At 41.9% G+C, this 13,534-nt stretch overlaps 1 protein-coding gene across 6 annotated transcripts in view; it reads right to left on the reverse strand.

Moving 5' to 3' along the window:
- Nucleotides 1–13,534, reverse strand: part of Smad5 (SMAD family member 5) — a 34,374-nt gene continuing 20,840 nt past the window's right edge. For 3 of the 6 annotated variants that reach the window (XM_034509868.2, XM_076938929.1, XM_034509869.2), the window contains exons 5-7: nt 8,936–9,157; nt 6,209–6,465; nt 1–5,089 (exon numbers count right to left, since the gene is read on the reverse strand). In XM_034509868.2, the coding sequence (XP_034365759.1) occupies nt 4,946–5,089; nt 6,209–6,465; nt 8,936–9,157 (623 nt within the window). In that variant the 3' untranslated portion in view covers nt 1–4,945. The remainder of the gene's footprint in view (nt 5,090–6,208; nt 6,466–8,935; nt 9,158–13,534) is intronic. The other 3 variants (XR_004607458.2, XR_004607457.2, XR_004607459.2) reach the window with 3 other exon arrangements.

Consider the following 13,534-nt stretch of genomic DNA (forward strand, 5'->3'; position numbering starts at 1 on the left):
CAGATTTTGAGGTTTATTAAAACAAAGTATTAGCAAACAATATGCAAAAACAAATTTCTTAAGAGTTATGGCTTTGAGAAGCACAATATAGTAAAACCTAATACATTTTTATAAGTATCAAAAGGTAGCAGAGCCGAGGCATGCTGCTGGTGTGGTTAGTCTTCTACAACGCGAACAGAAGCAGAACCAATACACATAAGCAGACCTACAGTGCAGCCATCCATCTGCTCTCATCACCCACATGTGAAGCCTCTTCCTGGGAGAAGGCAGACAGGTGAACATAAGCACTCGCTCTCTATATTACACTCTTACCTGAATTAAGTAAGTACAGTTAAACTGCAGCTTTACCAGACGTGGTGGAGTACACTGCCCAACCGTCATGCCTAAGGCTCCCTCTGCTTCAGCTCCTCTCTGAGAAGGCGGGGCAGCAGCCCCACCAACAGTAGCACAGGCGCATGGCGCTCTACAAGACCTCTCAAAAGAGCCTGGGACTCTGACCTAATTGGAGTGTTGGAGCTGACACCAGTTCACAGCAAGAAAGGCATGACTATGGGGGGGGTGAGGGGGGGAGGGCAAGCATGTGCCCAACTGCACACAAAAATTTTAACTTTTTAAAAGAGTAACTTCAAACAAATCCTTAAAGAATAACTATTTCTGCTGATTTAAAAACAAAGTTATCTGAACAAGGAGTACACCAGTGCCTTCTCTCTGCTGAGGACAGTCTGCTCGAGGACTCTCTTTGCTGGGGAGGAGGTCACCAGTTTGATGTATTAAGATATATTCTTGCTTTTAAACACATCACTGGGAATCTCCTTTCTGTGGTCCTGGCATATCATCCAGTTGTAGGCGGTCAATTTCAATACAGGTGTGCCCTGAGTTGTTTACGCCTACTAAGTGCTCTAGCATTGACCTACTGCCCTAGACAGGGAGATGAGCAAGGCCTGATGACACTATGAAATACTGTCATCCTTCCTGTCAGCACCCTGGAATCCACCCAAGTGGTCCATCAGATAGAATTCTCTGTTAGTGTAGAACCAAACCCTTAAATTCCACTTCCCGGAAATGCATTATTTCAACAAGAAAAACTTGTAAGAACTGGTATCTTCCAAAGGGGAAGATCCTACTGCTGTGAGGGAAATACCCACCTAACTGTAGATTACTTCAAAAAAAAAGATGCTCTCCCTACTATCTGAGGCCACCTATAAACCACCAATATTTAGCTGTGTTTATACTGAGAACACACATTTCTCCTGAGACCCCAGATAGCAGAGGATTTACTTGGCAGGACAAAGAGAGGTTCAGACAAAGCTAACAGATCTAAAACCAAACCATCATCAGGGGCTGAATTTTAAAAATCATCAGAGGTCACTGTACTCAGCAGTGCATGCCTGTAATCCCAGAACTCCAGAGACAGAGGCAAGAGAATTACTTCAAGTTTGAGGCTGGCCTACATAGTAATTTCCAGGCTGGTCAGGACTGTACAGAGAGTATGTCTCAAAACAACAAAAACATTTTTAAAGTAATAAAAAATAATAACTTTTGAGAGTCTTCAGGAAGCAAAGAGACAGGACTTTAAGAGAGACCAGTAACAGGGACCCAAGTGCTGACAGAAAAATGACCAAACAAGATGTGAATATACAGACCTGAGCCGCTTGTGCTCTCTGCAGCAGAAGCACCAATGACACCCTGGACCAGTAAGACTTCATTTCTTCATCCACTCTCTCTTCCCAAGGGCACTACTGGAAGGGGACAGAATATGTTTCTGACAGTCCTCTCAGGCAATAGGGAGACTGTGAGGTAACCCACAAGTTTTACTCTTACAGGTCATTTCATATTGCAACATTACTGTCATTCACATCCCCAAAGGGTGTCTAATTTCAAATGTTATGAAAATGGCACATTTCCTCTCTGCATCATTAGGGTAGCCTGCTGAAGTGTTATATTTAGCAATCTTACTGCTGGTTTCACCTTAGCAAATCAGCCACGTCTACGACTACTTTTCTTATGTGAGAAACCATGACAGGAAAGGGGAGGGGAGGACCCTACCCTGTTCTATTCGTTTGCTATTTTACTTTTCTCTTTTCTTTTTTTCCCTCCAAGACAGTTTCTCTGTGTAGAAGTTGCTCTGTAGACCAGGCTAGCCTCAAACAGAGACCTACTTGCCTCTGCTTCCAGAGTGCTGAAATTAAAGGCATGTGCCACCATTACCCAGCTTTTACTGTTTTAAAACTGATTTCCTCTTCCCATTTTGTCTAACTCTGGAAGGCCCACAGCATTCCTGCTTACAGCCCTTATATTCAGTTTGGCAGCATTAGCAGGCCATCATGCTACCCTGAAGGTACACTAGTCAAATGGACCTCTCCGTCCTGCTTTCCTAGCCAGCGACTTGTTGCTGCAACTCATTGCTGAGATTTTGAGTTTTCCTTTTGCACGATTTATCAAACTGATGGCAATCTTTATTATTTGCAAATCTATCTTTTTCCCTGGCAGATATTAATGTATTTTGGATGCTAAAATGTGATTGCTGAACTAGGGATGTCATTGAGTTGGCAGAGTCCTTGCCTACGACTCGTGAAGTCTGACACTGATCCTTAGCACCACAGAAGCCGGGTATGATGGCGGATGTCCCTCATCCTAGCACTTCAGAGGTAGAGACTGGAGGGTGGGGAGCTGAAGCAACTCAGCACACTCAGGGCCAGCAGGCGCTCCATGAGAGCCATCTCAGACAGAGACTGTACCGGCACTGGTATGGTCTGGTGGCTTCTTCAGAGGCCCTACTCCCTGCTCTCTGTGGTAGAGTCCACCCTTGCTGTCTTCATCCCACAGACGTATGTATATCCTTAGATGGCACAGAAGCAAAAAGAACACAGTCTCCACTTACAGACTGTGGAACAGTGGTAGAGCAGGTGGGATTTCTCCGTGAAACTCGAACAGCTGAGAGCTTCAGTCCTGCCACTGTACGGCAGATCACACAGACTCCACAAGCCTGAGGCCTGTGACATGATGACTGGAGAAACAACATGTAGCCTACTGCTGAAAAAAGGAACAAGCAAGGCACGTGTTTCCAGGACTCACTGGAGCTCATGGACATGTACTGCCTGTCACTCAACTCAAGACATATTCCTACAAACTTGTCCTTACAGGCTGCCATGAGCCTGCTAAATAAACAACAATGAGCAGTTTCTACACTCCAGTATAAAGTGGATATCCCTCTCTCATGGGGCTGACACACTCATACTATGGAATATTTATGTTTATAGCTCAAGCTACTGAAGGCCAGCAAGGCACCCCCTCTGAAGGAGCAAAGCCACCCAATGGCTGCACTCTGAAAGGCAATAAATAATGACACGGAAAACAAAAGAAATCATCTCTCCCCCCAACCTCCAAAAGCTGTGTTCCTCATAAAGGCAGGAAGGGCACTGTAGAAAGTCAAACCAAAATAACATTTTCAGCAGAAGAACAAAGTAGCTCTGTATATTTTCAAAAGGCACCAGAAAATAAAATTTCTTGCTCTCATAGGCAAATTAAGCCTTTTTCTTTATCAAAGTAGTGTGTTCATTCTCAGGCCATAACTGTCTACCTGACTGCTCCCTAGAAAGTGGTTACAAGTCCTAAGGCCAAGGCACAGTGAACCAAATTCACTGTCTTAAGAGTGTTCACGTCCAGCTGTGTTCTGGAGATTAGCATCCATGTAGGCTCTAAAAGGATAAGAAGAAAGAGGCAGAGCATGATGCAGAGAGACAGGCCTATACTCTTTGCCTTATGACATTTGATATGAACTAGGCCAACCTCCACTGTGATTCATTTACACCAACAGCCTCACTCTTGGGCCAACCAAAGAGCCTCTGATGGCTATACTGCATAGGTCCTCATATGACAAGTCTGGTACACAGCAAAGGTATTCAGTATTCATACAGGATCTTTCAATATCAATAACACTCATAACATTGTAGTGTGTTAACAGGCACCTCAGCTAGAGCTATAGATAACAATGTTATAGACTAAACAAAACGTAAAGGGTAGAAAGGCAGCCCAGCCCCCAGCTGTCATCTAAAGGCAGTGCTGTCCAAAGGAGAGCCAGGAAACAGAGAGGGCCTCAGACCCCATCTCCTCCAGCGCTTTACCAGAGACTACGCTAAGACAGTCACCCATAAAAGTGCAAAATGAAAAGATTAATGCACAGTAAAATTAGAGTTCTTGACATATGAGCCCAAAGCAGTAAACAATGCTGCACAAGGCCGTGGAGCACACAGTAACTAGCTCTAAGGAAGACGTATGACAGACTTGAGTAAAGGACAAATACTTGAGATTTAAAAAAGGAAATGTTTACAAAAGATATACAGCATGAAGTCCCATTACACTGACAAACACTTAGCTATATTAAACGTAAATGTATGGCGTCCAGAAATCTACCACCTTGCTTTCACTGAACACCATGTTAGGACTGCAGTGTCCTTCAAATAAGATTCAATAGTTTCCTTTAAGCCCCTACTTTAAGTTTTTGCAAAACAACATATGCTTTTTCAAAGGTGGTAGGACAAAGAAATTCCCAGAGGAATATTGTCTTCTGCTTCCCACAATATATACGCTCTTAAAGGATAAAATTTCATTATGTGATGCACTACTTTGTAAAAAAATTATCAAATTAAAAAACTGTTGGGACAATAAGCAAAAGCATGTTCCAGTTTGAGATCAATGCTAGACTTTTCAACAGGGGCAAAATACTCTACATTGTTTATAATACTTCTGAAAGTTAATCACAATGAACACGAATACAAACAAATGTAATTATCATCATAAAATACAAATGTGTTGGTCACAATTACGTAGAAAAAATAAGCCATAATATTTGTTTTTCCATATCAGCTCACAGTATCTGTACTGGAAATTTCTCTAAAATTAAAACAAGTCCACTAAAAATATAGTTGAAAAGAATACTTCTGCACTATGAAACAGAAGAAATGGGGTTCAGCGGAGAGCCCATCTGAGTAAGAACTTTATCCAGCCACTGCAGAGGCCCATGGAGGTGAATCTCTATCCAGCATGGAGTACTGGTGACATCCTGTCGATGGTACTCCGCTCCCCAACCCTGGAAAGGAACAGACAGCAAAGCAAATCCCTCTTGAATGGCCAACCATCTCCACCATCCTTAACAATACAAAGCTTAACTGTAGAAATACGTAAGACATATTTAAACTGAACAACTACAGAAGACAGTAAGCATTCAACACGGTATGAAGACACAGTTGCATTGTTCAAGGCTATACACCTCAACAACTCACACAATTTCTCTGATTCAGACCCATGGGGCCAAGAACATGTTTAAATGTTACAAAGGGCCCAGACTATGACCTTTCACAGCTAAATCATGCTGTGATGTGATACACACTCTCACTGAGTAAATGTTTGTTTTTATCTGATGAGACAGTGTAAACACTGACCAATCCATACCGTGTAGTTTACTGTATGAAGAACGGCAAGCCATTATCTCTAAAGATAAAAAACCAGATAAAGCTTCAGATAAAAACTAAAAAACGTGGGTTTTTTTTTTAAACTTTTATTTTCCTGATTTATCAAGTTCTTTGTCTCTCTGATTATAGTAGCTCTGCTCCAGGGAAACTAGGGGGTCAGGAGAAAGAGAAATGGGGCAAGGAGGAGAACTGGACAATAAAAAAGCCACACTTCAAAAGAGGGTGAGAAATTAAATTCAGATCATTCATAAATAGCAAAGAAACTGTGGACTGGGCTTACATGGCAAAACAAAACAAGCCTACTGCTGCAACTCACCACTATGAGTCTCTCAACACAATCTTTATAATGGTCAGTAAAATCAGGCCACGAGAGTGATAGGCTTTATAAGTCCTTTGCAACAGGCCTGAGACACAAGTAAAGTGATAAAGTACTATAAATTTCCCCCTTCACTGTCATGGAATCTGAGCCAGTCAAAATGCAATGTTAATATTAAACTCTTTCTAATAATTAGTCTACTATATGAAATACTTTGTAAACCCACTCCTTACCCATTATCAAAATTAATCATGGATCTTATGTGTACATTACAAAATGAATCATATGGTTAAAGTGATAAATTCAAAATTTTCACTTAAATGTATGAAATTGAGTAAAAAGCATTGATTATCTAATAATTTTTTTATAATGCATACATACTTACAATGACTAAGTCACACTATAGATCGTAACTACTCACCTTGACAAAACTCATTCGAATAGTACACATCTTGGTGAGCTCATACACAGCCTCAAACCCATGGTTGACTGACTGAGCCAGAAGCTGAGCAAACTCCTGATTGTTAAAAATTTTGAGACTGCAGCTGCTGGGAATCTTACAGACGGTGGTGGGGTGGAAGCCATGGTGAAAGTTGCAGTTCCTACTCTGAACAAAGATGCTGCTGTCACTGAGACACTCGGCATACACCTCCCCACCAACGTAGTATAGATGAACACCTTAAAGAGACAGGCAACAAGGGAGATGGCTTAGCAAACCATGGTTAAGAAGCCACAGAAGACTAGTACAACTAAAGCACCCAGAATGCACAGCAAACTCGACAGTGTTCAGATAACAACTACCACTAGATGGCCTTCAGCAGCCACAAATAATCCCCACAACTCTGAGAGCCTCCGACAGCCAAGCCTCTGGCTGGTGTTGGCAGGGTATTATAACTGTCTGACCCCAGGGTTTGTGTTTCGTTTCCCAACCACCATTTGTTTCTCTAGAAAGGAAAAGATGCTCTTTAACATTTCTTTTTATGAGTACTTTCAAAAAACTCATTATAAACATTATTTAATGAAGTTTTCCACCCTGTTTGCTAACAAAGAGCACAGCATGTTAACCATCACCCACAGACACCCAGACACACTGTGACTTCAGATTACAGAAAACTTTAAAACAGCAGGCTCATCTTACTCTCCTTTTAAAAGCCTTCTTTCCTCCTCCTCCTCCTTCTTTTTTTTTTAATGGAACTAGAGCAATAGCTCAAAAGTTGAGAGCACTGGCTGCTCTTATAAAGGACTCATATTGGGTTCCCAATACCCACATGGAGCCTCACAACCACCTAACTCCAGTCCCAGGAGATGTCCCTCTTCTGGCCTCTAAGGGCACTGTATGTATGCAGACACACTGTATGTATGCAGTACTCAGACACACCTGGAGGTAAAATACCTATACACACAGAATAATACAACTTTTTAAAGTTTTCTAGAAACATACTTATGAGAAACCAGTTCTAATAGTAAAATTTAAACTTTATTACTAAAAAGCTGACTCAAAAAATATTTTTCCAATATACTTAAGAACTACCTCAAGGTTTTCTTCCCCACAGGTAGACAGTGCTACAAATTTGGTGTATATCATTTTAAACCTTTTCACAGGCAGCACACATTAAGTTACTGTGGTAGTTTGATATGTTTGGTCCAGGGAGTGGCATTATTAGGAGGTGTGGCCTTGTTGAAGGAAGTGTGTCATTGTGGGAATGAGCTTTGAGACCCTTATCCTTCTAGCTGCCTGAGGACAGTCTGTTCCTGGCTTTCTTTGGATGACTATCTAGAACTCTCAGTTCCTTCAGTCCCATGTCTGCTTGGATGCTGCCATGCTTCCCACTTTGATGATAATGGACTGAACCTCTGAACTTGTAAGTCAGTCCCAATAAAATGCTGTCTTTATAAGAGTTGCCTTGGTCTTGGTGTCTGTTGACAGAAATAAAACTCTAACTAAGACAGTTATATCTAGGCGCCTATAGAATGTCTGTGTGCTTTTGGGAATAGGGGGCTTTGCTGTTTTTTGTTTTGCTGTTTTGTTTTTGCTGTTTTGTTTGCTTGCTTGTTTTTCTTTTTTTTTAAATAAATGAAACAGGTGTCACAGTCTGTTGCTCAGAAGCACACAGTCTTGTCTCACTCACAGTATAGCATGCTGCCAACTGCCATATTCTAGGTAAGAGAGAATACTGACTACCCACAACGGACCAGTTCCATTATTGTCTGTGACTACATACAATGCCTACTTTAGCAGGATCTCCATTAATGTAAATCTCTGTTCAAATATAAGTCACAGAATTGTGACAGAATATGGTATTAAAAAACTGTGGCTTGCTTCTGAGTAAACAGAAATGGACTTTGGAATGGGAATCCTGGCAAGTAAGTGAAAACTGATCCAAAGAGATGTCCTTAAATTATCTCCACTGTGGGAGAACTGGCAGAGCAGCGTATACAGAAGACACAGTTCACAGAAAAGGTCAGGGAAAGGTGACAATAGAATCAATAAAAACAGTTCAAATGTTCTGGTTGTCTGTTTGGGGTGTTTTTGTTTGTGTTTTAAGACAGTCTTGCTATATGTAGCCCAGGTTGGCCTTGAACTTGGGACTCACCTGCCTTAGCCTCCCTAGTGCTGGGATTACAGGTGTGAACCACTGCACCTGGCTTCAGATTATTTTTCTGAATCTCACCTATAAGAAAACTTACCACAATTACTGTTATCTGCCATTGCTACCATCTCTGACCAAGACTCAAATCAAAGGAGCACAGAACAGCAGGGTACAAAAGCAAAGCCGCTTTTGCTGGAGACATGCAGCACACTCAATTGTGGTAGATACTCTAAGGTGTATATTCCAGTTAGGCCCTAACTAAATGTGCCCTAACTGTTAGGGTAAACACTGAAGAAGTGAACAATAGGATTTCAGATCTTTAGTACTAGAAACAAAAACTAATCAGGATAAAAAGGAGAGGACTGGTTGTATCTTTATGTGATCACATTCTTTAATATTTGCAACTTGAGGCAAAATCCAAGCCTTAAGATTTTTTGAATGTTTCTGGCACCTTCTGCAATGAATTGTATCTAGCCAGTACAAAAAAAAAAAAAAAAAAAAAAAAAAAAAAAAAAAAAGACTTAATTCAACTGAATGAAAAGAAATGACAAGATTACCTTTTCCAATATGTCGCCTAGTGTTTTCAATAGTTGAATTACGATTAACATTTGACAACAATCCCAAGCAGAATCTACTTTTGTTATTTGAAGGATCTGTAAATCCATCTACTAACACACTAGTAGAAGACGCATGGAAAGCTTCCCCAACACGGTTGTTTAGTTCATAGTAGACAATTGAACACCAGTGTTTGGGCTCTTCATAGGCAACAGGCTGAACATCTGAAAACAGAAAAGAGGGTTAATAACTGATTATCTGAAACACCAAGTGCCTTGTAAATTTACCATTTGTCCTAACCAAGCATTATATGACAAAGAAAATAGATATTTCATTTAAATTTCACTGACATTGCAGGCTTAGAGTCCAAGGCTTATCTTGGCCTGCTCAGAAAGCTATAATAAAATATCTCAGACTGAATGGCTTCAACTCAAGACAAAACAAGAACAGCAAAACCACCACAACTGTTTCTCACAGTCTGCTCTAGAGGCTCAGCTATCAAGCTATAAGCAAATGTGCTGTCTAGTGTGTGTGTGTGTGTGTGTGTGTGTACGCGCACGCGCGCGAGCGTGTGAGCAAGTGTACAGGTGTGTGCGTGTAGAGATCAGAGGTCAACTTTAGAAGTTGGTTCTTGCCTTCTACTTTGTTTTGCGTCAGGATCTCTCTTGTCTCTGCTTTGCCACATACTCTAGGTTAGCTGAGCTTTGAAATTTAGGAAATTCTCCTGTATCTACTTCCCATCTCAACTGCAGAAGTGCTGTGATTAAGAGATATACATAGTTTTTTTGTATGTTGGTTCCAGGGATCTGAAATGAGTTCATCAGGTTTGTCTAAGCAAGTGCTTTTTACACGAGGAGCCAGCTCCCTGACCTCTGTATCTAATCATGTAAAGACAATTCTATCTCAAAGACCCTAATCTCAGGAGTTTATTTAAGCCTAATTGCCTCTTAAAGGGCCCTATCTCTAAGCAGCATTACACTGAAGGTTAGGTTCCAACATTATCAGAGAGACTAACAACTAGGTCCACTACCATCTCAGCCCGTCTCACGTAAATCCCATCTCCCAAGTCCCCAGTCTTAGCTCACAGCAGCAAGGCTGTGCAGTCCACAGGTAAGCCAGAGCAAAGTTCTCAAGGAAATGCCTCTTCAACTATAACACAGCGGAACTCTGTTGTGTACTGTAGAGAGAGGTGTGCTGTAAGCACCCTCAGCCCATGCATGGCTCATCCCCTCATGAAACAATCACCCTCTTTTGAGCTTACAACTGACAGCTTAAAATGTCCTGCCTTATAAGTCTAACAGTCTCCCTTGCCCTGATCCACCTGTGTCCCCTCAAGCCAAACAAACTGTTCCTGATGGAGAGGACTAATCAGGTCATACTTCATAACCACACTAATACACTCTCAGATGGAAAGACATCTAAGTTTCTCTACAAACACACTTTCTTAGTACTTACAATGTGTAGAAAATGGAAAATCTCTTAAATTTTAACTTCCTTTTAAAGTAACAGTTCCCCCTTTAATCGTTACTTTTATATATTAGTAGTCATCATCAGGAGAAACCAGCCAATCTCATGCATAAAAATCTCTCCTGCTAAAGAACTGATTGTGTATCTCTAAAGCTCTACCTTCCAGAAAACACTAGAACATACACACAATCCAGCCAAGGTGCCATATGTAACAAGGAAGGCCTTTTACCTGTCTTCCAGAGTGTTCCTCACTTAGGTCTGAAATAGAAGAAGCACCAACCTAAGCACCATATCCCCACTAACATTCTAAACACAAACATTAACACCTTCCTTAATTAAGGAAACGCAAGGATTCTTCTCTCCTTTTTCCACAGTTACTCACTAGCCCCCTTTCCAGCCTGTATTGATTCATATATACCAACTTCTCTCAGGCGGCTTAGGACGCTCTAGTGAGCAGCTCCCAGCGCTGATGGAGTGATGTCAGCAACAGAGCTCTGCTCTCACAGTCCTGTGGCAGGGAGGGAGTCTGGGATCAAGGTGGCAGTAGCTCCACTGTTTAATGACACTTCCTGTTTGTAGACAGCTCTTTGCTAGACAGCCTTTCCTTGGTTTGTGCTCAGGGCAGAGAAAGAACAAGGAACACTCTTCTTATAAAGATCCTCACCAGCCTGGCGGTGGTCGTGCACGCCTTTAATCCCAGCACTTGGGAGGCAGAGGCAGGCGGATTTCTGAGTTCGAGGCCAGCCTGGTCTATAGAGTCAGTTCCAGGACAACCAGGACTACACAGAGAAACCCTGTCTCGAAAAACAAAACAACAAAACAACAACAACAACAAAGGATCCTCACCACACCAGGAGAACCCTGTCCTGGTGTTCAAAAACCCACATATTCAAATACAACCACATTGGTTGGGGCTTAGGGGTTCCAAATCCAATTGGTAAGGACACAATTCGCAATGCAGCAGCAACAGCACCTCAAACAGGTGTACACTAAACTAATACAGGCTTTGTTGTGCCCTCCCCCCAAGCCTTGTGCAGGCCTGTTTACCACAACAGACCAAGTGATAGGATCTAGATGGAGTTACCCACCTTGGCTGCACAGAACACAGAAGCAGAACTGCCCCTGGGCTTGCCTTGAGACATCTCTGACCTAGAATGGATTATGGATTATCCCACCCATCTCTGGCTGAAACCAGGAGGGGTTGTGGGTTGGGCCTTCCCCTTTAAATTGAGAGATAAACATTAAAGCTTTGAGCCTTGATCAGAGAACTTTGTCTTGGCTTCATGTCTTCTCGCCCTCTGTCCCCTTTCATTCCCAGCCCCCTTTTTAGGTGAACCCAGTTGACTTGTGGCCGTGGGCAGCTACACTTTGTCAAGTAAAATCCTTTTCTAACAGCTAAAAATAATTACATCTGTATCTGTAGAATTATTCTAAACAAAAAGATGAACTATAAGTAAGGTTCTGAACAAACAGAAATGCAGAAAACCAAGTTCCTCAGCATTAGGTATGGAGTTAGCTGTGGTTATCATCACAAATACAACACACACTCATAACACTGATCTTTAGAATATGTAAATAACAGTGTCTTTCTACTTTGTCTGTGGTGTGCTGAATGCATGCGTGAGTGACAGGGACAGCCTCAAAACTTATCCTTGCCTTACAGGTCTAAGTGCTGTTTGAGGCAGGGCTCTTAGGCTGTTTGCTCCTTGGTGTGGAAGACTGGCTGGCTCTCATACTTGCTGGGATTGTTCTATCTCCACTTCCCTTGCCCTGGAGGAGGGAGGGGATTAAAAGTGTGCTGTGTGCCTGGCTTCCGTGTGAATGCTGCCCTTCTGAACTCAGGTCCCCAGACTTGTATAGCAAGACTTTACTCAGAGACATCTCCCTGGCCCCTAAAATGTCAGTATCTGATCTGTAACACACTTGTACCAATGTAGGGCATTACACAATGGTATATACATTATGGGAAAAAAAACACCACCACTCTTTCTTATTTGTCAATTAAAGCATCCAATGTAATACATCATGCCTCGCAGGCAGAATTATAAGCAAGGAGAGCATGCACAATGACAAACAACAGAGAGTGAGCTGGCAAGGATGTGGGAAACTTGGGATGCTTATATATAGTGCCCTTGGGAACACAGTGCTGCTGCTGCCATACAGAGTTTGGCAGTTCCAAAGGTTAAACATGGTTAGCATAGAACAGCAATTCTATGCTAATCTATGCTAATACATATATTCCCAAATATACGTAGCACGCAGGGAGATGGGACTGCACAAAGAGACTCAAATAACAGCCTACTGTGCAACAGCCAAAAAAGCAGATAAACAAAACATGTGGATAAACAAAACATATAGGTGCCATGCCATAAACTAGAATGTAATAATAAGAAATAAGACTTGAACATATATTGTGACATGTATAATCCTAAGAAAAAAAAAGAAAAAAAGCCAGATGCAAAGGACAAATAGGTACTGGACGAGTCCACTGAGATTAGATGCCCAGACAGGAAAATTCAGACAGGATGTAGGTAACTACTGATGAGTAACTGGGAGAAAGAAAATAGGGAAATTTATAATGGGCACAGAGTCTGCTCAGGAAGATGACAAGTTCTGGGAGCAGACAGTGGCAATGGCCACACAAAGCTGAATGCATTCATATTACTGAACTGTACATTCTGACAACAGAGTCGCCAAATACACGAAGCAAACATCAAAAGAACTGAAAGTAGAAATAGATATAATTCTATCCTAATTATTGGAAACTCCAATCTTTCACTCTCAATTTGGACACAACAGTTAGAAAGAAAATAGGCAAGGATACAGAAAGGTTGAGCACTGTAACCCAGCAGACAACACAACGTAACTGAAGAGCCTCAGTCACCACTCCCTTAGAGCAGCAGGCCTGACAGCCTCCAAGCAGTGCTTGCAGCAGCTTCCACTCAAAGCAGCACAAAGGTGGGAGGAGCACAGCAGCTCCTCAGTGGAGAGCAGGCAAACAAGGGTGGCACACACAAGAAACACTGTTCATCTAAGGAATTAAAACCTGACAAATACAAAACACACCGTCTCAAAGCTATCATGCTAAGAGAAAGAAGCCTCGCACCATACCAATGAGTCATTCCACTGAACAT

Source organism: Arvicanthis niloticus, chromosome 8, assembly GCF_011762505.2.
Source record: "Arvicanthis niloticus isolate mArvNil1 chromosome 8, mArvNil1.pat.X, whole genome shotgun sequence".
Taxonomy (NCBI): Eukaryota; Metazoa; Chordata; class Mammalia; order Rodentia; family Muridae; genus Arvicanthis; species Arvicanthis niloticus.